We start from the raw sequence: 27,228 nt of genomic DNA, 5'->3' as shown, positions 1-27,228 counted from the left end.
TCTAGATCATTTTATTGCACTGCCCTATTGATAACATTGCATTAATCTCTCACAGCAGCCCAATAATCTCAGTGATAGATAGTTAAATTACAGGCTATGTTATAGACACACAGAATCTAGTAAGCAGAAATATGAAATTTACCACGATATGTTTCTTCAAATTAGACACAGGATAAATACTGATATCTGGCTTGAGCAAGTTAAACTCACATGACACGATCATGCAATTGGCTTTTTTCACGGCGAAAATCCTTTCCAGGTGCAGCCGGTTATGTTCAGCAGTAAACTGTGCTTGAGGCATTCTGCACAGTTGGCGCCAGATCTACAGATGCCGTTCAAGTTTTTTACGTTTTCACAAGAGTCACAAGACTCTTTCTAGCCAATCATGTTGATAGATAAAAAATTAAATTAGGACAGGGAAGTAGCGAACACAGACCGTGGGAAAATAGCGCAGTAAAAGTACAGTTACATCACTTAAAAATTACCCAAGTAAAAGTACATTTACATTTATTCATTTGGCAGACGCTTTTATCCAAAGCGACTTACAAAAGAGGAAAACATAAGCGAATCATCTTAAGGAGACCTTTGTGCCATACTACAAAGTTTTACTAGCATCAGAATAGCATTCAAAACAGATTTAAGTGCAACAAGAATTTTTTAATTTTTATTTTATTGTTTTTTTTTTATTTATTTTTTAGTGACTGGTTAAGTGCTCTTGGAAATTATGTGTTTTTAGCCGTTTTTTGAAGACAGAGAGTGAGTCAGCTTCACGGATGGAGTTGGGAAGGTCATTCCACCAATGTGGTATGATGAAACTGAGAGTCCGGGAAAGTGTTTTGGTGCCTCTTTGTGTTGGTACAACAAGGCGACGTTCCTTAGCCGACCGCAGGCTTCTGGCAGGAGTGTAGATCTGCATAAAAGATTTTAGGTATGCTGGAGCAGTCCCAATGACTGTTTTGTATGCCAGCATCAGAGCCTTGAATTTAATACGTGCATGAACTGGTAGCCAGTGGAGAGAGACAAAGAGTGGTGTAACATGCGCTCTCTTTGGTTCATTAAAGACCAGACGTGCTGCTGCATTCTGGATCATTTGCAGAGGTCTAATTGCACATGCAGGAAGGCCTGCAATGAGAGAGTTACAGTAGTCCAGTCTAGTTATGACAAGTGACTGAACAAGCAGTTGTGTGGCATGTTCAGAGAGAAAAAAGTATAAAAATTTTAAACTACTTAAAAATAGCATTTTTGGGAAAAAGTAGTTAATCACAGTAACGTGAGTATTTGTAATTCGTTAATTTACACCCCTGCATCCAAGGCCTGTCATTAGTAGTGACAGAAAAGGCGCATCACACCCACTACTCATTCTGGTTTCACTCAATGTCAAGTGGGTTTTTAAACTACAATTCAAAACCCTTTCTAAAATTCTGTTCGAATGATGTTTTATATCACGGAAAAAAAACCAGACATATTTCCCTTCAGATATTTTATATTTTCTTTATAGAGATTACTAAAACCTAGGGGTGTAACAGTTCTTAGTAAAAATCCGAACCATACTGTTCCCCACCTGTGCTTCGGGAAGCATTGGCACCATGGTCAGTTCACCTCACATTTAATGATGCATCTGGAGCACAAATTTTGGTCAAGAAAACAGTGTCAAACAGACAGACACAGTTACAACTTCCGCTAATGCAACTGAATGGATACGCTCCAACTGTGTTTCATGCGTCAATTTGATGACATCACTTTTCTGCAAGCGTTGTGTGTAGTTGAAAATGGCAAGTGGAGAAAACTGCAGACAGAGAAGCCCCCTGCATTTCACCTTACAGGGAACATTCTATTTTTGCAGTCAATTACAACTGCGATGGTCAAAAGACGTTTACAGAACAGGCACTGTTTGCAGAAATCACTCGACATGAGTGCTGTATACGGGTAATATGTCAATAATACGATTAAGGGTTTATTTAAAACGTGCACGCAAGTTCTTCCCGTTTCCTCTCATGGCTGCAATCTATCATAAGTGTCAATAACGCACTTTGATTAATTACATTAAGATGCCTTTATAGTAATACATTGATACATGATTAATCATTTACGCCAACATCACCCAGGGAAAGAGGTGAGCCGAAACTGTGCACACTACCTTCCATTTTTAAGCAGGCACTCCGTGCTCATTCGGACAGACATGAAACAATAACTTAAGCGCTTAAGGTGTTTATGTGGGATTTCCATATATGATTAAAATACTCAAGAAGCACTACCATAACATCCCTTCACGTATGCATTCTAACAGCAAGGTTATTCCTTCTTTAGTGATGTACAGCATCCGAATATTGAATATGTTGAGATGAGAAGTGCACTTTGCGTTGATGCATGTAGCGGATTAGTGCAGGCATTAATCAACATTTTTGATTAAGTAATTAAGGTTTAGTCACCCAAAAATTATCCCATGATTTACTCACCCTCAAGCCATAGGTGTATATGACTTTCTTCTTTCAGCCAAACACAAACGGAGTTAATAAAAAAATATCCTGGCTATTCCAAGCTTTGTAATGAGAGTGAATGGTACCTTAGATTTTGAAGCCCAAAAAGTGCAGCCACCCATCAAAAAAGTAATCCATAAAGCTTGGAAGAGCCAGGATATTATTTTATATAACTCCGATTGTGTTTGGCCGAAAAAGTCAAATACACCTAGGAGGGCTTGAGGGCTAGTAAATTATGGGATCATTTTCATTTTTGGGTGAACTAACCCTTTAAGGACCCTGAAAAAAATTAACCATAGTAATATTGTAGTAACCATGACTGCTGTCACCAAGGTTTTTCTGAGCAGAAATCATGGTTTTGATACAATTAACCATGGTTTAAAAACAGTAATATTGTAGTTTCTATATAGAAACCATGACCGTAACTATGTTTATATTGTGATATATAATGATTTTACTACAAATCCCATGGTTAAACTATGGTTACTGTTGAAAAACAATGATTATTATTTAAGGGCAAACCTGTTGAAGTGTTTACCAAATAGATAATTCTTTGATCTGGCAGTAATATTTATTTTTTTATTTTTTAACAAAGCAAATACTGAACTGTACCGAAACCGTGATCCTTAAACCTTGATACAAACTGAACCATGAGAAATTCTAACCATTTCACCCCTACTAAAAAAATAGGGGTAAAAAATATACACTTTTAAAAAAATATTCTGTTGTTTTTACAAAAAAATTAATCTGGCAGCTGTGGTTGCCAGAATAATTATGTAAAAAATACAGTTAAAATGTAAACCACTTTACAGAACAACCTGTACATTTTACAGTTAATGCTGGCACTGTAAAAAAAAAAAAAGAAGAAAACATTGTTATATTTACAGTAAAAAACTAAATCATAAACATGCCTTCTAAAACTGTAAAAATCTGTTGTTTACTTTATAAGGTATTTGTTAATCACCGCAGTAACTACAAAAGGGCACACGATGACATGAAGTTGATCAGTAGTGGCTCTTCCAGGAGCAATGACCCATAAACTTGTAGAGATAGTGCTCAGTATAACTCACACAAACACTAAACACCATCATGGTAACACATATGAGATTTAAATAATGCAGTAAACATTAACTAAATTACACCAAATATAACACAGAACACCCCAGTGTACATAACTGATATTAAAAATATGATGAAACATAACTATCCCATAAAATATAATGAAATGTAATGGGTCATGCAGGGAATTGTGGGAACGCCCGATTACTGTTTTTACTGTAATTTTAACAATAATTTACTGTAAAAAAGTACATGTACTCTCTTGTTCTTTTTATCATTAATTTTACAGACAAATCTTACTTTTTACATTTAAATAATTACATTTTTAAATAATTTTATTGTAAAAACTACTGTATTGTCTTTTAAAATATATAAAAATGCTACTGTATATTTTACAGTTAATATTTATTAATCAAATAACATTTTATTTCTGTTAAATTCACTGAAATTTTTTTACAGCATATACTTTTTTAAAATGTATGTGTTATTTTAATTTTTGCATTGCTTTGAGATGTTACGTTTTTTGGAGTTATAACAATAATACCAATAATAACAACAACAACAATTATAATAATAAGAAAAAGAAAATTAGTGCACATCATAAGACTGAAATGTGGCATTTTTTATTTGATACTTTGTTTGTCAAGATCAAAATAAAGAGAACATTATATAAGATGAAGTTTTCATTTATAATGCATTTAATTCACTGACTGGATTACTCAAAATTAGGGCTGCACAATTAATGAAAAAACGAATCGCGATGACGGCTGCCACGATTATTTTTGGTTGAGATTTCTAACCAATAACCAACATTTCCGTTGAGCAAAGAAACAGCAACGGCCAATCAGAGCCACTTAGATTACTCCTCCGTCCTATCTGTAACGACAACTGATCCAAGTTTTAAACCATCTGAATTTATTTATATAGCGCCTTTCACAACACAAGGAATGCCCAGATGCTTGCTTTAAGTTCTAGCTCTGTTCGCGCAGCACAGGAAATGTAATACTGAAGAAACCTCACCTGACACTTGAAAAGTGTAGAACAAGAGCGAAAAGCACTTTGTAATTATTTTGGATTCATTGCATAGTGCACTGCTTGCTTTGAACGTAGATGTTAAATACACGGCAAATGAGCAACACGACAAAACTAAAACCCTCCCGTTCTAATCAAGGCACAGCCGCGGTGTTAATAATTAAATTGTTATGCTGATTAGACAGCTTTGTTTTTAATGCAAGCATTCTCGAGAGTGCAGCACTTTGTGCAGAGCGTCGTGAGCATGCGTCAAAATGCAGATCTCAAACATTTAAAAAAAATAATAAAAAACATTTGGATATTTTCATTAAAGTGAGAGACAAGTCTACCAACTAGTAATTTTTAGTCTTTCCTTATCCATTCCAGACATCTAATTAATTTTCACAAAATTAGAACAGAAATCAATTTGTTTATTCGAATTGTTTATTATTAAAGGCTGGTAGCATGCCGATTAATAAAGATACATTTAGAAGGGAAAAACGTTATGGTCTAAAAGGTGCTTTGAAACCATGTTAACTAATGCGGCGCTTTATGTCTACACACATGCAGGAAAAGAGGCAATGCGTGCGGAGCGGAATAGGGTAGAAATTATGCATGTTTGTTGCTAGAGAACAATATTCAAGATTACAGCGCAGAAAGATAAGAGCAAGCTCTCTCCTAGTGCTGGAAGCGCCTTGAGTGGATTTCGTCCACCCCAGTGGAAACGCAGCCTGAGAAAGCCGAACTGCTTGCGTTTTAGCGGCACGCAGTAAATATCGAAAATTCCTCAAAAGATGTCATCTTACATGAACAAGATCTTACATTGAAGATCTAACAGGATGAATAGTCCCCTGTCTAGCCACCTAAGGGCTTAGTGAACACAGTAACTTGGTCAATTTAATTAAATAAATGCAAAATTATTCAATTTATTCTATACCATAGATATCAATTTAAAATAATTTTTATTTGTGTTACCTTAACAAACATTATTACAATATAAAATACAATACAATAAAATGCTTAAAAGAAACTAGAGCGCAGCTCATAACCACCATTGAAATCTGCTACTCCGAAGAACCACACGGTTGCTTACTGTGACGACGTGGTAATTTAATATTTTATTCAACATTAATATTCGCGATTACAATATCAAGAGCAATAATCGACAATTATGATTTTTGCTATAATCATGCGGCCCTACTCAAAATGACTCATTGTGACATGTCTTAATATATCATACAATTGTACTGATTTTTCAGAACCATTTAACAATATTGTGATATACAGTGCATCCGGAAAGTATTCACAGCGTTTTACTTTTCCCACATTTTGTTATGTTACAGCCTCATTCCAAAATGGATTAAATTAATTATATTCCTCAATTCTACAAACAATACCCCATAATGACAATGTAAAAGAAGTTTGTTTGAAATTTTTGGAAATGTATTACAAATACAAATAAATAAATAAATAAATAAAAAAAATCACATGTACATAAGTATTCACAGCCTTTGCCATGACACTCAAAATTGAGCTCAGGTGCATCCTGTTCCCACTGATTATCCTTGAGATGTTTCTACAACTTGATTGGAGTCCACCTGTGGTAAATTCAGTTGACTGGACATGATTTGGAAAGGCACACACCTGTCTATATAAGGTCCCACAGTTAACAGTGCATGTCAGAGCACAAACCAAGCCAGGAAGTCCAAGGAATTGTCTGTAGACCTCAGAGACAGGATTGTATCGAGGCACAGATCTGGGGATGGGTACAGAAACAGTTCTGCAGCATTGAAGATCCCAATGAGCACAGTGGCCTCCATCATCCATAAATGGAAGTTTGGAACCACCAGGACTCTTCCTAGAGCTAGCCACCCGGCCAAACCGCCCGAGGGATGCCTGTCGTAGAGTCCTCGACGCTGCCGTCCACCCGGGGAGCGCCGCTGCCATCTGCCGGGTGACGGAGTAGCCCGACCGCCAGGACGTGAGGAACGGCCGTCGTCCGCGGGGTGAGTGGGGACTGGATTCCCCGACCGCCTGGAGCCGCTTCCAGGGGTGGAGAAGTGCCCTGCCATCCCCCAGAAACGTGGAGGGGTCAAGGGAAGACCGCCATCCGCGAGGGGAGGAGGGAAGTAACTCCCCGATCGCCTGTAGCGGTAGGGCCGCTGCCAGGGGCGGAGGAATATCCCCATGTGCCGCCATAAAAGCGGAGGGGCGTTCTGTCCACTGGGGGTCAGAGGTTTGACTCCAGTCCGCCCGGGGAGGAGTGGCTGTCATCGGCCGAAGAGTTTGGAGGAGTGCTAGAGGACCACGCGATGGCACTCTCTCTCCTGGCTCTCTCTCTGTGTCACCCTGTTGGCCTTTTCCCTCGCCTATTTTTTTTTTTTCCCCTCCTGTCTCCTCCCAGGTAGAGGAAGGCCGGTATGACCTGACGGGGCGCAAAGCACGGGGGGGAATGGTATGTCGCACCCCGGCCTGAGGTAACGCCGGGAGGAGTGTGGAGCAGAGGGGGGGCCAGGCTGGAATGTCACACGCCCGGTCCCCAATCGGCCTGATGGGGCGCGAGGGATAAAGGCGGCCGGTGACGACGGTTTGAGAGAGAGAGAGAGAATTACGGGCATGTCCATCATGTGTGATTATGTTTGTGCTTTTTGTTTCGAGTTTAATTAAACATTATTTATATTGACAAGCCGGTTCTCTCCCCCTCCTTGCCCATCTGAATCCCTCTTACAGTGTTCTATTGAATACAGATCCAGTGACTGGGAATGCCACTGAAGAACAGTGAACTCATTGTCATGTTCATGATGAAACCAATTTGAGACAACTTTTGCTCTGTGACATGGTGCATTATCATGCTGGAAGTAGCCATTAGAAGCTGGGTAAATTGTGGCCATGAATGGTAAATGGTAAATGGTCTGCACTTATATAGCGCTTTTTTTAACCTTAGCGGTTACCAAAGCGCTTTAAACTGTGTCCCAGTCACCCATTCACACACACACTCATACACCAATAGTGGCAGAGCTGCCATGCAAGGCGCTAGCCTGCCAATGGGAGCAACTTGGGGTTCAGTGTCTTGCCCAAGGACACTTCGGCATGTGGAGTCATGTTGGCCGGGAAACGAACCGCCAACCCGCTCTACCAACTGAGCCACAGCCGCCCGTTGAAGGGGTGCACGTGGTCAGCAACAATACTCAAATAGGCTGTGGCATTCAAATGATGACTGATTAGTATTAACACGCCCAAAGTGTGCCAAGAAAACATTCCCCACACCATAGACCTTATTCACAAATTACAACAAGACTGCAAGGGATAGACTTACAGTCTTTTTAATGGGCTGTACTGCAGTTTAAAGTGTTTTTTTTTTTAAAACATTGATAAAATATCTGACCAAGAACATTCAGTATACAAAGAACTCCAGATAACATGGGTTGTGGAAAATCAGATGTGATCTAGGTGCTTTATACCATTTGTGCCATTGAAGAGATGGCAAGTCTATCCCTCACTGCCTAGTTGACATTCCTATTATTGGGGCGGCTGTGGCTCAGTTGGTAGAGTGGGTCGGCCACTAATCGCAGGGTTGGTGATTCGAATCCCGGCCCACACGACTCCACATGCTGAAGTGTCCTTGGGCAAGACACTGAACCCCAAGTTGCTCCCAATGGCAGGCTAGCACCTTACATAGCAGTGTGAATGGGTGAATGAGTCAACAGTGTAAAGCGCTTTGAATACCAATAAGGTTATAAAGGCGCTATATAAGTGCAGACCATTTACCTATTAAAAATCATGGATGGCACTAGCATGAACAAGGTCTATTACGCCACCAGCCTGGACTTTTGACACAAGGCAGTTTCGTCCATGGTTTCATGCTATTGAAGTCAAATTCTGACCCTACAATCTGTATTCCTTGAGATTCATCAGACCAGGCTACATTTTTCCAGTCTTCAACTGTGACGTTTAGGTAAGCCTGTGCACACTGCAGCCTCAGCTTTCTGTTCTTGGCTGACAGAAGTGGAACCCCACATGGTCTTCTGCTCATCTACCTAAAGGTTCGACATGTTGAGCATTCTGCGATGCTATTCTGCTCACTACAATTGTACAAAGTGGTTATCGGAGTTAGCCTTTCTGTCAGCTATTCGGAGTAAACTCTAGAGACTGTTCTGCATGAAAATCCCAGGAGATCAGCAGTTACAGAAATACAGAAACCAGCCAGTCTGGCACCAACAATCATTGCCACAGTAGAAATTACTGAGATCAAATTCCCCCCCATTCTGACAGTGAATTTTAACTGAAGCTACTGACCTGCACCTACATGGTTTTATGCATTGATCTGCTGGAACATGATTGGCTGGTTAGAAAGCCATATGAATAAATAGGTGAGCAGGTGTTCCAAATAAAGTGCTCAGTGAGTGTAGATCAAGTCATAAGGTTCTTTTCACAACACATGTTGTTTCAATGCAGCTTCACAAAAAATTATGCTGTAACAGAAAATGAAGCTGTGATGTCTGTAAAGTCCTTACTGTGTGGTTTTATTAAATACGTGATTGTAAATTATGCATAAAAATATATATATATAAAACAATTATATAACATGGTCTATTATATATTTTTATATTATATTAGTTTATATGCCAAAAGTAAGCAAGCCAAAGGCGACTGTGTGAAGGAACACATCATAAACATACAAAAACCGTAAACACCCACAACACAAAGTGATAATGAACACACACACTCCGATCAAGAGCACGGAAAAAAAAGACAATTAGCACACACATCATCATTGGCGCTCTAAAGCGCGCCGTTCACTTTGTTAATTATGATCAGAAAACAATCGTGTGTGTGTGTGTGTGTGTGCGCGCGCACACACACACACAAATTCAATTTTGAGGAAGTCGAATGACTACGGTTTGTTTCAAGATTTGATTACACTGTATGATACAATTAAACAACAGTTTAACGTTTTATTACAGTGCGTATACATGAGGAAATATCTAAGCAATATTTCCTAACTACGATGTCCTGTAGTTTGGCTGGCTGTTATCTAAACTCTCAAACCCAATATTATTGTCTCAAACAAAATTACACATTTCAAAATGACTTTAGAAGAGAAATATTGTGTCAGTGTCCATCAAAACTGAATCAAATATAAAATATGAGCGTTTTTAAATATAGCTAGCATGCTGCTAACGTTAACATATCAACCGCCCATCGGTAGCTCAAACTCACCCATGTCCTCTGGTCCCATCGTGAAGATTTGACTCTTTAACAGCACACTGGCATATTTTAATACACGGTTATTTACTAAAGCGTTTCAGTTGATCAGTAAACCAAATAAGAAAGATGTTGACGTTTCAAGAGCTGGAACAGTAACAGAGGTTTAAAATGTTCTCGCACTGTAATTGGCCGAGACTCCTGTTGACGTTTGCGGAACTAAGCCGGATCTGACATTCAGAACCAGAGTTTTAAAATATCGGTCCGAACACCACAACAAACGCGAGAATTTGGGGTAAATATATTGTGAATGAAATAGATTGTACATAAAAGTATATTCTGATACCCAGGATAGAAGAAAATATGCACATACAATGAAAACCCGGCGAAAATTTCACAAAGTTGGTTGGTGACCTAAATGGAGACCAATAACGCACCTCAAAGTCTTCTGTATCCGAACGCCGATGTACTTTGTTCCTAAAATAGGACCGGAGTTGAATATCATATTGGTTTTTTCAAAAGATAAAGAAAGCAGTATTACCTTACTTCTATTAGTGTAGTATGTTATGTTTAGATCTATGTCAAAAAGCTCACACTGAATGATGGACACCACCTAATAATAAACTAAAGCACTGCATCTAAAGCGCATTTACATGGCATCCACACCATCAAGCGGTATTGCAGCGGCCATTTAACCTCCCGGTTCGATTGCTAACCTCGATCGCTGTCTTTTCTCAAAAACGGCCTTATTTTTATATTTTCTTATAAATTCACCAAATTTATTTATAACATGCCTGGATATTCAGATAGAGATATTGGCAGTGGCCGGGGGTAAGTTGAGTATTTCTCTCGTCGTGTAATGTTTTTTTTTTTTTTTAGTAAAATCGTGGCAGTCGAATTAAGTATATGTTGTTGCAAAATAAAACAAAAGAACACATGCAAGATAATAACATACTCAATACTTTGTTAGACGTAGTGATTTTGTTAACATCTAGATGTTGTTTGGTTTATTTTGGAGCTGTGTTTTGTGGGCAAGTGTGTGAATTCAAGATGACTACCCGGCTCGCGAAATTTCACCTATTATGGTGAAAACTGGGAATGGGATTTTGTCTCGCTTTCTCGTTTACCGTCATAGACACGCCAGTCATTTAATTGATTTCAAGGAGGCTAGACTTTGCCATGGTAAATTCGTGTTAAGCTACCAATTCTTTGTTCTGCAAGAATACGTTTTTTTTTTTTTTTTTTTTGCATTACATGCATTTTTTTTTCTCTTCAGCAGTTAATTGATTTGGTGCTTGATATGTATGATTGTTTTTCTTAAACATTTGCTAAAATCATAGTAGGTCCTATGGTGTGTAATGTGCTTCCACCTGAATGAAGTGTGTGTGTGTGTGTGTGTGTGTGTGTGTGTGTGTGTGTGTGTGTGTGTGTGTGTGTTCTTTCATAGGTATGAAGGTACCCTCGATTTGGTGGAGGCCACAGTGGTCCTCCATCTGGAAAGTTTGGGAACCCTGGTGAGAGACTGCGGAAAAGGCACTGGGACCTTAATGAGCTTCCCAAGTTTGAGAAGAATTTTTACAAAGTGCACCCTGATGTCACTCGGAGAGCGATGGTTTGGTGATCCTATTTGGATATGCATAATATTATTTGAGTAGCATTTTTTTGTAAAATTTTATTTTCTTTCTTTTTTTGTTTGTTTTGAATTTCAGCAAGAAGTGGAGCAGTACCGCAGAGGGAAAGAAGTGATGGTGAAAGGCAGAGATTTTCCTAAACCCGTCATTAAGTTCAGTGAGGCCAATTTCCCCAGTATGCAAACATTCTTGCATTAAGAACTTTAAAGTATATATGCTCGTTAAAGTACATATGCTCGTTAAAATATTATGCATGTATTCAACACAATATATTGTTGTTCTCAAGATTATGTTATGGACGTGATCTCTAGACAATCTTGGTCTGAGCCCACCCCTATACAGTCCCAGGGGTGGCCATTGGGACTCAGTGGAAAAGACATGGTTGGCATTGCCCAGACAGGATCTGGGAAAACCTTGGCTGTAAGTGCTTTATTTTATAAATTATAAATGTATAAAGACAAACAACATAAACTTCAAATAAATGCTGAATGAATGATGTTTGAAAATAAACAGCTGATTAGTATTCACAGATTTTGATAGTCCTGTGAATTATTAAAAAAAAAAACTTTTTTTTTTTTCTTCTTTTTTGCCCACAGTACCTACTGCCTGCCATTGTGCACATTAACCACCAGCCTTTCCTGGAACGCGGAGATGGTCCTATTGTAAGCTCCCTCATAAAACTTTTAAGCAGTATGATTTTATTCCTGCCTTCAAGGGCCTATTAATCATCACATTGCTTAATACATCTGAAATTATATGATAATCTTCATAATAATCATCAAATGAGGTCAAACGCCGCCAATGCGGCCAAAAAAAAAGAAGTGAATAAATGTAATGCTTAACTGTTACATTGTTTTCAATTTCATTATGACCTGACTTTGGAATAAAAATAATAGATGTTTTTTTTTTTCGTTCTTTTTTTTTTATGGCAGTTAAATGGTAATGCTGCTTACCTACATTAACTGATTTTCTCATATGGAGACAGCGGGTATATGATTTTATATTTTTTAATACCAGATATATTTAGAAATTCAGATTTGTTTATCAGATTATTTCAATATTTTCTCTATTTTGTGTTCTTTCTGCATTGTCAAACAAACAATTGGTAGTCTTGAAAAATCTAAAATTAGCTTGATCGATTATGAATCAATGTAATCGTCAACATATTCCAATGACTGCCAATCATGTTTAAATCAAAATTAGCATCATCAATTCTAAATCTATGTACTGTTAAGGCCAGTTCACACTGCACCGACAGACACTGACCAATGCCGACAATCACCAACATTCTAAAGTCGGCCTTTGGATTTAGAATGTTGGGAACATAATAGTTGTGTTCACACTGCACCAACAGACTTCGTTACGGAGAGTCAGAGTGGTGGATGATCCTTTTACCACAATCCAAATGTTACTTTTACTAAGTCTTTATGTGTCGTTCTTTGCCTGAAAAGACGATGAATGAAACTAAAGAGGTTGTGGGTAACGCCTTGGTTGTTGCGACGTGAGAGACGGGGCGCTTACACTTTGTTTCCTGGAAACAGGTAATAATCTCATTTTATCCCATGAAATGTCAATTTAACCAACTAAAATGATTTGTTACGGTAATTAAACAAGATAAATTAAGCTATGTTGTACCTATTGAATTGTTTTGGGGGAATCTTTTCGTAACCTGCACTACTTGTTTCGAATTGGATGCTCAGTTTTAACTGAGCTTATTCCCGAAACATGTAGAGCCATCTACCATGTTCTCCAAGAAAGACATATTAAGGTAGGTTATGTAATAAGATAAGATCTTTGTTAGGTCATACATCATGAACAATAGTTTTAGTCATGTATGTTATAAACATTTAACATTTGCAATCTCGCTTCTTACTTCATACAACAGAATAGCCTACTAAAAATGGCATACAGTTAAGTGGATGATCCCGATTGATACCAAAACACAAGGGTAGCTGATCTTCACCAGGGGCCAAAATAAACACAATTACAGTGCATCCAGAAAATATTCACAGCGCTTCACTTTTTGCACATTTTATTATGTTACAGCCTTATTCCAAAATTGGTTAAATTAATTATTTTCCTAAAATTCTACAAACAATACCCCATAATGAGACCGTGAAAGAAGTTTGTTTGAAATCTTTGCATATTTATTAAAAAAAAAAAAAAAAAAAAAAAAATCACATGTACTTAATATTCACAGCCTTTGCCATGACACTCAAAATTTAGCTCCTGTTTCCACTGATCATCCTTGAGATGTATCTACAACTTGATTGGAGTCCACCTGTGGTAAATTCAGTTGATTGGACATGATTTGGAAAGGCACACAACTGTCTAATATAAGGTCCCACAGTTAACGGTGCATGTCAGCACAAACCAAGCCATGAAGTCCAAGGAATTTTCTGTAGACCTCTGAGACAGGATTATATCAAGGCACAGATCTGGGGAAGGGTACAGAAAATGTTCTGCAGCATTGAAGGTCCCAATGAGCAGTGGCCTCCATTATCCATAAAGGGAAGAAGTTTGAAACCACCAGGACTCTTCCTAGAGCTGGCCGCCCGGACAAACTGAGCGATCAGGGGAGAAGGGCCTTAGTCAGGGAGGTGACCAAGAACCCAATGGTCATTCTGACAGAGCTCCAGCGTTTCTCTGTGGAGAGAGGAGAACCTTCCAGAAGAACAACCGTCTCTGCAGCACTCCACCAATCAGGCCTTTATGGTAGAGTGGTCAGAGGGAAGCCACTTCTCAGTAAAAGGCACATGACAGCCCACCTGGAGTTTGCCAAAAGGCATCTGAAGGACTCTCAGACCATGAGAAACAAAATTCTTTGGTCTGATGAAACAAAGATTGAACTTTTGTCCGGAACTGGGAGACTAATCAGGATCGAGGAAAAGATGAATGCAGCAATATACAGAGACATCCTTGATGAGAACCTGCTCAAGAGCGCTCTGGACCTCCAACAGGACAACGATCCTAAGCACACAGCCAAGATAACAAAGGAGTGGCTACGGGACAACTCTGTGAATGTCCTTGAGTGGCCCAGCCAGAGCCCAGACTTGAACCCGATTGAACATCTCTGGAGAGATCTGAAAATGGCTGTGCACCAATGCTCCCCATCCAACCTGATGGAGTTTGAGAGGCCCTGCAAAGAAGAATGGGAGAAACTGCCCAGAAATAGGTGTGCCAAGCTTGTAGCATCATACTCTAAAAGACTTGAGGCTGTAATTGGTGCCTAAGGTGCTTCAACAAAGTATTGAGCAAAGGCTGTGAATACTTTTGTACATGTGATATATATATTTGCAAATTTGCAAAGATTTCAAACAAACTTCTTTCACAATATCATTACGGGGTTTTGTTTGTAGAATTTTGAGGAAAATAATACATTTAACCCATTAGGAATAAGGCTGTAACATAACAAAATGTGGAAAAAGTGAAGCGCTGTGAATACTTTCCGGATGCACTGTGTGTACATGTATTTATGTGTGTGTGTGTGTGTGTGTGTGTGTGTGTGTGTGTGTGTGTGTGTGTGTGTGTGTGTGTGTGTGTGTGTGTGTGTGTATGTGTGTGTAGTGTGTGTGTGTGTGTATGTATGTATGTATGTATGTATGTATGTATATGTATATATATATATATATATATATATATATATATTACTCATTTTAAAATGTATGATTGCAACATGTTCCAAAAAAGTTGGGACAGTCAAGTGTTTACTACTTCGTAACCTTACCATTTGTTCTAATAATTATTAAGCATTAGGGCAGTGAAGATACAAGTGCAAGTTCAGCAAACAGAATTTTCCCCCATTTATCCATTATGCAGGTCTTCAGCTGTGCAGTTTTGTTGCCGTAATTTGCACTTCATAATGTGGCACACATTCTCAACTGGAGATGGGTCAGGACTGCAGACAGTCCTTTTCCTCTTTGGCCCGATGTACACAACTGCTGTTTTTTCCAAAAACTATTTGAAATGTGGACTCCTTGGAACGCAAAACACAATTCCACTGTTCTACTTTCCATCTCAGGTGAGATGCTTCTGGACATTGTTGATGTAGGGCTTCTTCTTTTAACTTACACCAACTTAGCAAATGGTGTTGACTGACAAAGGTTTACCAAAGTAGTCTCGAGCCAGTGTCATGATGTCCATTACAGACGCATGATGGTTGTTAAGACCGTGAACTCTGAAGAATAGGAGATCATGTACATTCAGAAGTGGTTTTCGGCCTTTTCTTTTACTATAATGTGCACAATGGGTGAAATACCCAAAATCCTTTCAATTTATTTTTGGGGAACATAGTTCTCAAAGTGCTGGATTATTTGCTGCAAATTTGTTGGCAAATTGGTGAGCCTCAACCCACCTTTGCTCTTGAAGGACTAGGCATTTTTGGAGACCCTTATATACTATAACACGGTTGCCTCACTTGTTTAACTTAACCTGTTTCACATCACCTTGTTTTTTTCATCTCGTCAGATTGTTAGTCCTAAATTGCCACTTTTTTGGAATGCTTTACAGGCTTTCTTTTTTTTTTTTTTAAAGCATACATCTTCAAAAAGCAATGCTGTTGATTAAGTAAAACATAAAGTACCTTATCTTTATACTGTTTTTGTTTGAATGCAAGTCAAAATACATTTACAAATCACACTGTTTTTCTTTTTTTGAGAGGGTGTAAGGAAGTGATGTCTTATTGTTCCTTGAACAATTCCTGCTAGTTGTCAAACTCTGACTGTGTTCCAAATGGCATAAATCATCTTCCGAAGGGGACATTGAAGGGAGAAAGATCATGATAGTCATGCTGCAAGATCGCTTCAAAACGTTTCCAATAAAAATTACTTTAAAAAGAGAGTTCTGAGTAACCCTTATTTTGGAGCCCCATGCCTTTTTCAAAGATCTCAGACTGGATGGTAAAGTTTAAGGAGGGTATGGGCATGATCACTTGAGAATGGAAAGCACCCTCATTCGAAACAACATCAGGAGCCAGGAGGCACTTCATTCATAGTGACTTTAAAACGATAAACGTTACTAGCATTGATGCAAATGTCATTAAATGTGGGCCCTGTTGGTCGGTGGCTGGATGCTCCCTGGATGCCTGGGACTAACGGAAATTAAAGTGTGTAAATCTCCATAAAAGCAATGGAAAATGTATGCATGAACCGCTTCATTGAAGCAAATTGCTAAATACGAGCAGCTAACAACTGTAGCATCTTATCTCTGGTAGGTGAATGAAATTTAAGCAACATAATTATAAATTTGATAGGTAAAGCTCTAAAAGTGACTATAGCTCGCTCCCATTATAATGAATGAAGCTGCGCAAGTTATATACAATTACATTTAGTAATTTAGCAACCACTTTTATCCTAAACGATTACAAATTAGGTTTAAAAAAAATCCTTAACTTGTCACTGAACGGATTCATAGATTATAATAGCAATGATCTAATATTCCTGATCTCTGAGGAAATAATTGTGAGCATATCAATTATTCATCGCCTTACAATATCATCGCCTTACTAGCGTAGATGCTCAGTATCAGCAACACATCTGGATATGTCACTTTAGGAAAACGTTTGATGTTATTTGAGGAAAATACGTTAACTCTGAGTCTTATTTGTAGGATCCGTTAATGATACCAGAAGTGCTTCAGGAATAGTTGCGTTCTAATTCCTTTGTAATTGTTTTCATGCTTCAAAAGGTGATGCAGTGGCTGGGTCAGACTTCCAGTATCAAATTTGCTTCTAAAGGTAATCCTAATAAAGGATTGGGTCAAGTCATCAACAACGAAGTCCAGATAACTCTGTAATCATCGTATGATTAAATTACCTCAAGTATATGAAACTTATGTCTGTTCTTGCTTTCTCAGTGCTTGGTGCTGGCCCCCACTCATGAACTGGCACAGCAGGTACAGCAGGTGGCTGCAGAGTATGGAAAAGCTTCCCGACTGAAGTCCACTTGCATCTATGGTGGAGCACCCAAAGGACCTCAAATCCGTGATCTTGAAAGAGGTACTGTAGTTACTGATTATAATTTTTATTACTGTGAAATTACTATTTTACTTTTGAATAGGGCTGTCCCCGACCAAGGGGTTTTTCCTAGTCGACTAATAGTCGTTAGTTTAAGCCATTAGTCGACTAGTTGTTGCACGTTTTTGAGATTAATTTAATTACTTATACATCTTTTTTGGGGGGAATCAGAAAATGGTTTGAGTTCCAGGGCTGAGAAAGAACGTTATAAGTAACATTCCTATCGCTGTTCTACATTATAGAGAAATACCATAATAATGAGCCTTTTAAAATATTAATTTTACAAGTGCAAGCATGAAGTGAGCCGCAGTGACACCGGCAAAAGCAGTAATGATTCTGAATATGCCTGAAAAACCAGCAAGGAGACTGTCTGAACATTTTGTTAATTTTTAGAGCGAAATGGAGCACAGTGACGGTGCTAAGCGGTAATGACTCTGAATAGTCATTAGTGTTGTGCCAACAGATGATAATCGGAGATTACGTCAAGATGATATTTGGCTCGTTTTCCCATTAATGTATTAAATTATTATTATTATTATTATTATCAAATTAATATTACAAATAATTTGCCCCTTGGCACATAGACATGTGCTTCAAGAATCGCATTATATTATTAAGAACAGATAACAGAAAAGACGTCTATATATGTCATAGGATGTATGACATGCTGTTTGTACGGAGAAGAACAGTCTCGCGCATGTAAAAGGTTCTCACTATTTCTTTGTTTCTGTCTTATTATTGTTTTTTTTTGCAATAACAGTATCGTCTATGAGTACTGCAAATGACCTCAGACATTTCAGCTTATGAGGTACTCTGAAGTTCAGTTTGTGTTCAGTTTGCTTTATTTCCACATGGCTTTATTTCCACATGGCTTTATTTCCACATATTTCCACATGTGAACACAATTCTGCAGCCTATACATCTGTGATTTAAAACCATTAAAACAAACAAAATAATAAATTACAAAATAATTTTTACATTAATAATTTTTTTATGCCTTCATTTCTGTAAGTAATTTTTCACCTGCTTGTTTAGACGGATACTTGCCTGATGGTAAATGTAAATTGGTTATATGTGTATACACTCACCTAAAGGATTATTAGGAACACCATACTAATACTGTGTTTGACCCCCTTTCGCCTTCAGAACTGCCTTAATTCTACGTGGCATTGATTCAACAAGGTGCTGAAAGCATTCTTTAGAAATGTTGGCCCATATTGATAGGATAGCATCTTGCAGTTGATGGAGATTTGTGGGATGCACATCCAGGGCACGAAGCTCCCGTTCCACCACATCCCAAAGATGCTTTATTGGGTTGAGATCTGGTGACTGTGGGGGCCATTTTAGTACAGTGTACTCAGTCATGTTCAAGAAACCAATTTGAAATGATTCGAGATTTGTGACATGGTGCATTATCCTGCTGGAAGTAGCCATCAGAGGATGGGTACATGGTGGGCATAAAGGGATGGACATGGTCAGAAACAATGCTCAGGTAGGCCGTGGCATTTAAACGATGCCCAATTGGCACTAAGGGGCCTAAAGTGTGCCAAGAAAACATCCCCCACACCATTACACCGCCACCACCAGCCTGCACTGTGGTAACAAGGCATGATGGATCCATGTTCTCATTTTGTTTACGCCAAATTCTGACTCTACCATCTGAATGTCTCAACAGAAATCGAGACTCATCAGACCAGGCAACATTTTTCCAGTCTTCAACTGTCCAATTTTGGTGAGCTCTTGCAAATTGTAGCCTCTTTTTCCTATTTGTAGTGGAGATGAGTGGTACCCGGTGGGGTCTTCTGCTGTTGTAGCCCATCCGCCTCAAGGTTGTGCGTGTTGTGGCTTCACAAATGCTTTGCTGCATACCTCGGTTGTAACAAGTGGTTATTTCAGGCAAAGTTGCTCTTCTATCAGCTTGAATTAGTCGGCCCATTCTCCTCTGACCTCTAGCATCAACAAGGCATTTTCGCCCACAGAACTGCCGCATACTGGATGTTTTACCCTTTTCACACCATTCTTTGTAAACCCTAGAAATGGTTGTGCGTGAAAATCCCTGTAACTGAGCAGATTGTGAAATACTCAGACCGGCCCGTCTGGCACCAACAACCATGCCACGCTCAAAATTGCTTAAATCACCTTTCTTTCCCATTCTGACATTCCGTTTGGAGTTCAGGAGATTGTCTTGACCAGGACCACACCCCTAAATGCATTGAAGCAACTGCCATGTGATTGGTTGATTAGATAATTGCATTAATGAGAAATTGAACAGGTGTTCCTAATAATCCTTTAGGTGAGTGTATATATATATATATATATATTATCACTTTATTTTAATTGCTTTTTGTTTGGAGTACAATTTAATTTAGATTTTTTTGTTTTTTCAAATACATTTATATAATTTTCAATGCAAGATCACTAAAGCAAGAATATTCACCAATCTCTCAGCCCAGGGTTTGGTGATGTAATTGGATATTGCTATATATATATTATACACATCATGAAGGAGGGAACAAAACTAATTTATTCACACACAATGTATTTTCCCGGACAACGAAATACCCAACCGGTAGAGAATGCACAGATGAAGTAGGTTCTTTGCCAGATAGATGTTGCCCTTCAAAGCTGTTGTAAAGCCATCTTTCAATAAGTTGAACAACACACATTTTAATTGCACTTTAATTTTTACCAGTTTTATTAGATTTTTTTTTTAGCTAAAATAAATACAAACAAGTTTTAAATCAAGGTGTTTTGCTTTATTGTTTAGGCTTATCCCTAACCCTGCTTAACGTGTAAATGATCATGTCTGTCCATCACTGACTGCGTGACTTCGCCACTTTGAATCATTTGGTAGTGGTACGGTCCTAGATTTGTATGTGTTCCATGATATGCTTCTGTGAAATAGGTGTTGAGATCTGCATTGCAACCCCTGGTCGTTTGATTGACTTACTGGAGGCAGGAAAATCCAACCTGCGTCGCTGCACATACTTGGTTCTTGATGAGGCCGATCGTATGCTGGACATGGGATTTGAACCTCAAATTCGCAAAATTGTTGATCAGATTTGTGTGAGTTCTCTCAAAGGTTAAAAACAATAAATGTGTCTTTAAAAGTGTCATTAATGTTTTAAGATGGCTTCCAGTTAATTCCAACCACCTGCATTTCATAGTGATCCGTTATGTTGGTTAACCTCATCGGAGTTGTTCAGTTTCCTGCTGGTTTATTTGACAGCCTGACAGACAAACTCTGATGTGGAGTGCTACATGGCCTAAAGAGGTGTGTCAGCTGGCTGAGGACTTCCTGAAGGATTATTGTCAGATCAATATAGGAGTGCTCCAGCTTAGCGCCAATCATAACATCCTGCAGATAGTGGACATCTGCAATGATGGAGAGAAAGATGACAAGTGAGATTATTTGTTATAGCTACTTTGACTTCCATGCCACTATTTCAAAATCTCTCCTAGGGCAACGCAGTACTGCTAAATATTAATTTACCATTGTGGTTATGAATGCCATCTCTAGAAATTGCTGCTAAAGATAACTGCAACTGTTCATTAATGCCCCTTTATTTCTCCAGACTTTTGCGGTTGTTGGAAGAGATCATGAGTGAGAAGGAGAACAAGACAATCATTTTTGTGGAGACAAAGAGGAGATGTGATGAGTTGACCCGGAGGATGAGGAGAGATGGGTAAGAAAATAAAGTGCTGTGTGGGTCTCGATTGATCCTCTATGGCCTGACCATGACTGGGTTTTTTTGTCTTCCAGCTGGCCTGCCATGGGCATTCATGGTGACAAGAGTCAGCAGGAAAGAGACTGGGTTCTGAATGGTGGGTAGTTGTCTTATTTTACCCATTGTTTTTTTTTTTAAGAGCTTCTAAGTGCGTCTTCAATCTACATCCTGTTAGTGTTCAGAAATGTTATATCTATTAATGAGTGAATTTGTATAATCAAATAAAAGGGTAAAACTAAGTGTTCCTTGACTTCCTGTTAAAATGTAATATTCCTTTTTATCTTTTGTAGAGCTTAAGTACGGAAAAGCCTGCATCCTGATTGCAACAGATGTTGCCTCACGTGGCTTGTGTCAGTAATTTACCTAAGATCAAGTCAAGTGTCAAGTGGTTGGCAGCCAGATGACACCTCCAGTAGTGTCCTCTCTTAAAAACCAAAAAGTTTTACTTTTAAAGAAAGTGCTTTTGCTTTCTTTAACTTCTTTATGCAATCTCTGAGTTTTTCTCACCTAAAGGTGGAGTCTTTTGTGGCAGAGCCTAGGCATGACAACTCCAGGGCAGCAGAGGGGGAAGGAGTTGTTTTGGAACTTGGTGACTGGCTGCCAACCAGTTGCATAGAGAGGTGACCATGTCCAAGCTGAGCTCTGTGTGCCAGTTATCTTCAATAAGGCAGTGTGGCTAAGCCTTAACTCGTTTTATATACACATCTGTTCTCTGTCCATGGATTTTACACCTTTTAAGTACACCAGTTCATCTAGATATCGATAACAATTTAAAGAAAGAAAGAAAAAGGCTTATAGCTGGTTTTACCATTTTGTCTTGCATGCGTTCTGTAAAAGCACAGTATGGCAATACATTTCTTAGAGATTTGGACAGATTCTTTCTGTTCTGAGCTTGTCCAAGCTTGGGTGTTTGCAAAGCTTTCTGGTGATTATATTTATTTATTTTTTTCAGAATCCAAAGAACTGGTGTTCATGAAATGGAGAATGAAGTAGCATTTATTTTTCTCATACCGCAATTAGTGACAACTGGCACATGTGTAGAGGAGCTCTGGGACACCTGTAGACCATGAAGCACAAAGTGTGAAATCTTTAATTTAAACAAAATGCTCAGCTAAATTTCCAAGCTTGATGTTCCTCCCTCACCTGCATTTAAAAAAAAAAAAGTCATGTCGAGACCTGCCAATGAGACATTTTCTCAAGTGAACACTGGCTTCTGGGAAGATCTTGCCTAGACGAGGTTGTGATGAGGGATATGATGATGCTGGTCTTTGATAGTTGACATATGCATATGTGTTAGATGTTATCATTGAACTTCAGCTTTGTGGGTGCCCTTAGATTAGCACTGTTCTATTGCGTCTTGGCAAGACTAAGCAGTGTGGCCTTTATTAGATAGCTTCTAATGAGTGTGCTGCTGAGAGAAGACCTTTAGAACCAAAAGAAGACCCAATGGTCTTCAAACGGCACATAAGGAGGTGACTGTGCACATAGTGGCCCTACTGCATTAGAAGCACCTCGATGTCACTTGACAATTTGTGGGGAGTTCGCTGCATTGGGAAAGGACTAGTGAATGCATACTCCTTAATGGTAAGACATAAAATGCAATTTTCCTGATTTAAAAAAAAGAAGAAACAAAATATAAAAAAGGGAAGGTGGAAAGCATTTAGGTTTTTTTGTTCGTTTGTTGTAAATGGGGTGTGCATTGTTTCTCTCTTCCCACAGTAGTCTTCCCATGTAGTCAGAAACTTTTCAGTTTGTTTGAATTTATCCATTAACCCTTTTCTGTTGGTTTTTTATGTTTTTTTTGCAGCCCAGCCTTCACGCAGTTGTTTGATTAGTGCTTATGTCTAACTTAAGTTGTTGTTGTTGTTTTTTTGCAAATTCTTTCTGCATTCCTATTTGCCACACTGCAACACTTCACAGATGTGGAGGATGTGAAATATGTCATCAATTATGACTACCCTAACTCATCTGAAGACTATATACATCGCATTGGACGAACGGCGCGCAGTCAAAAAACAGGCACAGCATACACCTTCTTTACTCCAAACAACATGAAACAGGCCAACGACCTCATCTCTGTCCTCCGTGAGGCAAACCAAGCCATCAACCCAAAACTGATCCAGATGGCAGAGGACAGAGGAGGTAAGGTTGACAAAATTCTCACTATTAACTGAATCTTCTCAAACTTTGGTTTGCTGGATTGCATGTTTTAATGTGAAAATAGTGTAATTAACAGATATCCTCAAATGCTCAGGTCATAATTACTAACACATCCCCCTACACCCACCCTCTTTTTTTATTTGTAGGCCGTTCCCGTGGTGGTCGCAGTGGCTATAAGGATGACTGTCGGGAACGGTATTCTGGTGGGAGTAGGAGAGATTTCAGTAGTTACAGAGATAGGGATAGTGACCGGGGATATGGTAGTGGACCAAAGGCACAGAGTGGAGGCTGTGGGGGCAGCAGCTTTGACAAACGCAAAAATTGCAGCAGTAGCTTTGGTAACGGCAAAGGACAGGCCAACTACAATTTGACAAACTCTGTGGCCGCATTTGGGAATCAAAAGTTCCAGAACCAGCCATTCCTAGGAAACCAGACTCCAGCCCAGAATGGGATGAACCACCCACAGTACCCCTATAACCCTTCTCAACAACCCCAGCAGACACCACAGCTCATGATGCCCTACCCCATGCCCCTCTCTTTCACCCAGTAGAAAATCTCAGACAAACACAAATAATGAAGTAACTATCTTGTTTAAAACATTGTTATTATAGGTATGACTATTCTTTGTACTGTTTATTTTACTTATGGCAGAGCTGGATGTTTTATCTAGCTGATATTTACTAGTCCAAGCTATTTTAATGTAACTTAAGATCAGTGCACATCTTTACCATTTTTGATTCATTCTTTGGTAATTTATTTTTTAGGTAATGCACATTTTGATTTAATGTATGTTTTAACTATGTTTCAAACTTGATTTTGAGGGTCATGCATGGATCTTCAAATAAAAAGGGAATAGGATTCTGGATGTCTTATTTTGGGGAGAGGGGTGGGTTGAAATTGTATGTAGTAGTAACCCTTTGAAATGCATCAATGCATTTATAGTAGAGCAGTTTGTTAGGCTAAATATTAAGTATTAAATTATGGTTGTATTAAAACAAGTTTTTTCAAAATCTATATTCACAGTTACGGTTTGCTAATAATCTATGCATGGACCCTCTCAGTCATCTCAAACCAACTTGCACTGAGATGACTTTGGCAAAATTAAATTCACCAGATATGCTTGAACTTGTAAAGACACTCCTTACTGGATTTTATCCCAGCTCCCTAAAACCTTTCAAATATTCTCGATGGAGATGGCACTATATGATGGCAGGTGCAAGTGTGGGATTTTGCTGCAGTAAGTTGGCTTTCATGGAAAATCAAATGTAACATTCATATATAATATATATGAAAATGAGGTTGAGGGATAGACTTGACATCTCTTCAATGGGTTGTTCTGTTATTGAAAGTGTTTTGGATCGTTTCGCTGATGAAACTTTAAAAAAAGTCTTTCCAAAAACAAATCACAGAAAATTTGAGTTGTGTAAAATTAGATATGATCTAAGAGCTTTATATGGTGCATGTGTGACTTTCTTCAAACACATTTGAAGGCAAATAGAAAAATATCTCAACTAAATAGGTTATTAAAATGGAAGTGGATGGTGATCAGACCTTTGAAGCTCCAAAAATCATAGAAAGTCAGCATAAACGTCATCGTGACTCCAGTGGTTAAATTAATGTCTTAATACAATCGCTTTTGGTGCAATAAAGGTCAATATTTAAAAGGTACAATATGTAAAATTCGCCTTTTTTGCCAATGTGTGAACGGCTAGTAACAAAACTTAAATTAGCCCTTCCCGGACTTCTTAGGTTGCCTATTAGAGCCTGTAGACTGATTTTCATGCAAAGGGAGCGGGTTGATTATGCCGGGAAAATCCAAATGATGTGATGTTTATGCACACTCCTGAGAGCCTTGCCTCAGACAGTAGCTTCTCTTCTGCTATTCAACAACGTCTACACACATTCTGCACCACTAGGTAATCTTAGAGATGGAATCCAGCAAACGTCCGGCTCCCAGCACAACACCGACTCGTGCACATACACAAAAAAAACATTTATCTACTAAATCCCATCTGGCTAAGCGGGAACGTATGGAAGCCGGATTGCGCCACAATTAAATAACAAAAATTTGATTTGTAAGTCAATATAATGAGATATTAAGCCATTATAATGAGAAAGTATCTCATAATAATGACTTAGTATCTCATAATGGACTAATGAAGCAGAGCTGGAACTACAAGCCTGCTTTGACTGCACTGATTGGAGTGTTTTTGAAGCTGCAGCTACAGACCTGGACGAGCTCACAGATACTGTTACATCATACATCAGTTTCTGTGAGGATATGTGCATCCATACTAGGACATTTTTATCATTCAACAATGATAAACCATGGTTCACAGGAAAACTCAGACAGCTTCGTCATGCCAAAGAGGAGGCTTACAGGGGTGGGGTAGAGTCTTGTATAATCAGGCCAGGAACAAACTGAATAGGGAAATCAGAGTGGCTAAAAGAAGCTACTCCGAGAAGCTGAAAAACAAGTTTGCAGCTAAAGACCCTGCATCAATGTGGAGTGGCCTGAAACAACTTACTAATTACAGGAATTACAGGACTCCTACCCCCAACCCTGTGGCGGACCAACGACTGGCTGACGACCTGAATGTGTTTTATTGCAGATTTGAAAGGCCCAAATTCACACCCCACATGCGCTCGGACTTTCACTTCACACAACCATTAACACCTCCTGCAACACCCCTCCTACCCCCTCCTGCTACACTACCTGCACTCAAGATCTGTGAGGACGATGTGTGCCGTGTCTTTCGGAAGCAAAGGTCAAGGAAGGCTCCAGGCCCAGATGGCATCTCACCAGCGTGCCTTCGTTCCTGTGCTAACCAACTGGCCCCATCTTCACTCAGATCTTCAATAGATCACTGGAGCAGTGTGAAGTCCCATGCTGCTTCAAACGCTCCGTTATTATCCCCGTCCCTAAGAAACCTAAAATCACAGGACTTAATGACTACAGACCTGTCGCCCTGACATCTGTGATCATGAAGTCATTTGAGAGACTGGTGTTGGCCCACCTGAAGGACATCACTGGACCCCCTTCAATTTGCTTATCGAGCAAACAGGTCTGTGGATGATGCAGTCAACATGGGTTTGCATCACATCCTGCAACATCTGGACAGACCGGGGACATACGTAAGGATCCTTTTTGTGGACTTCAGCTCGGCTTTCAACACAATCATACCAGATATACTCCAGACTATGTTAAACCAACTCCCTGTTCCCACCTCTACCTGTCAGTGGATTACCAGCTTTCTGACGGACAGGAAGCAGCTTGTGAGGCAGGGAAAATTAACTTCCACCACCTGTACCATCAGCACTGGTGCCCCCCAGGGATGTGTGCTCTCCCCACTACTCTTCTCCCTGTACACCAATGACTGCACCACCAAGGACCCCTCTGTCAAGCTCCTGAAGTTTGCAGATGACACCACTGTCATCGGCCTCATCCGAGATGATGATGAGTCTGCATATAGAAAGGAGGTTGAACGGCTGGCTTTCTGGTGCAGTCAAAACAACCTGGAGCTGAACACGCTCAAAACGGTGGAGATGATTGTGGACTTTAGGAGGAACACCCCATCATTGTCCCCCCCCCTCACCATTCTAAACAGCACTGTGGCAGCAGTGGAGTCATTCAGGTTCCTGGGCACTACCATCTCACAGGACCTGAAGTGGGAGATACACATCGACTCCATTGTGAAAAAGGCCCAGCAGAGGTTGTACTTCCTTCGCCAGCTGAGGAAGTTCAACCTGCCACAGCTGCTGCTGAAACAGTTCTACTCAGCAGTCATTGAGTCTGTCCTCTGCACTTCAATAACTGTCTGGTTTGGTGCAGCTACGAAATCAGACATCAGAAGACTACAAAGGACAGTTTGGTCTGCTGAGAGGATTATTGGTTGCCCCTGCCCCCTTCAAGAACTATACATTTCCAGAGTGAGGAAAAAGGC

The 27,228-nt window shown here is 39.3% G+C and overlaps 2 protein-coding genes across 5 annotated transcripts in view; one reads left to right on the top strand and one right to left on the bottom strand.

Annotated features, from left to right (window-relative positions):
* Positions 1–9,943, bottom strand: part of LOC127653638 (centrosomal protein of 95 kDa-like) — a 54,997-nt gene extending 45,054 nt beyond the window's left edge. For all 4 annotated transcript variants that reach the window (XM_052140399.1, XM_052140402.1, XM_052140403.1 and 1 more), the window contains exon 1: positions 9,768–9,943. In XM_052140399.1, coding sequence (XP_051996359.1) covers positions 9,768–9,786 — 19 coding nt within the window. In that variant the 5' untranslated portion in view covers positions 9,787–9,943. The remainder of the gene's footprint in view (positions 1–9,767) is intronic.
* Positions 9,944–11,205: 1,262 nt separating this feature from the next.
* Positions 11,206–24,521, top strand: LOC127653644 (probable ATP-dependent RNA helicase DDX5; the record flags this gene model as incomplete). The annotated part of the gene is made up of 11 exons (XM_052140414.1): positions 11,206–11,364; positions 11,462–11,558; positions 11,670–11,803; positions 11,980–12,045; positions 17,237–17,378; positions 20,302–20,462; positions 20,626–20,798; positions 20,972–21,082; positions 21,160–21,221; positions 23,045–23,266; positions 23,431–24,521. Coding segments are annotated over 11 exons (1,731 nt in total), but the record flags the coding sequence as incomplete, so codon positions are not given.
* Positions 24,522–27,228: the final 2,707 nt, after the last annotated feature.

This window comes from Xyrauchen texanus, chromosome 13 (assembly GCF_025860055.1).
Source record: "Xyrauchen texanus isolate HMW12.3.18 chromosome 13, RBS_HiC_50CHRs, whole genome shotgun sequence".
NCBI classification, from domain to species: Eukaryota; Metazoa; Chordata; class Actinopteri; order Cypriniformes; family Catostomidae; genus Xyrauchen; species Xyrauchen texanus.
Note: the sequence above shows the minus strand (reverse complement) of the source record. Positions and strands in the feature narration are given on the sequence as shown.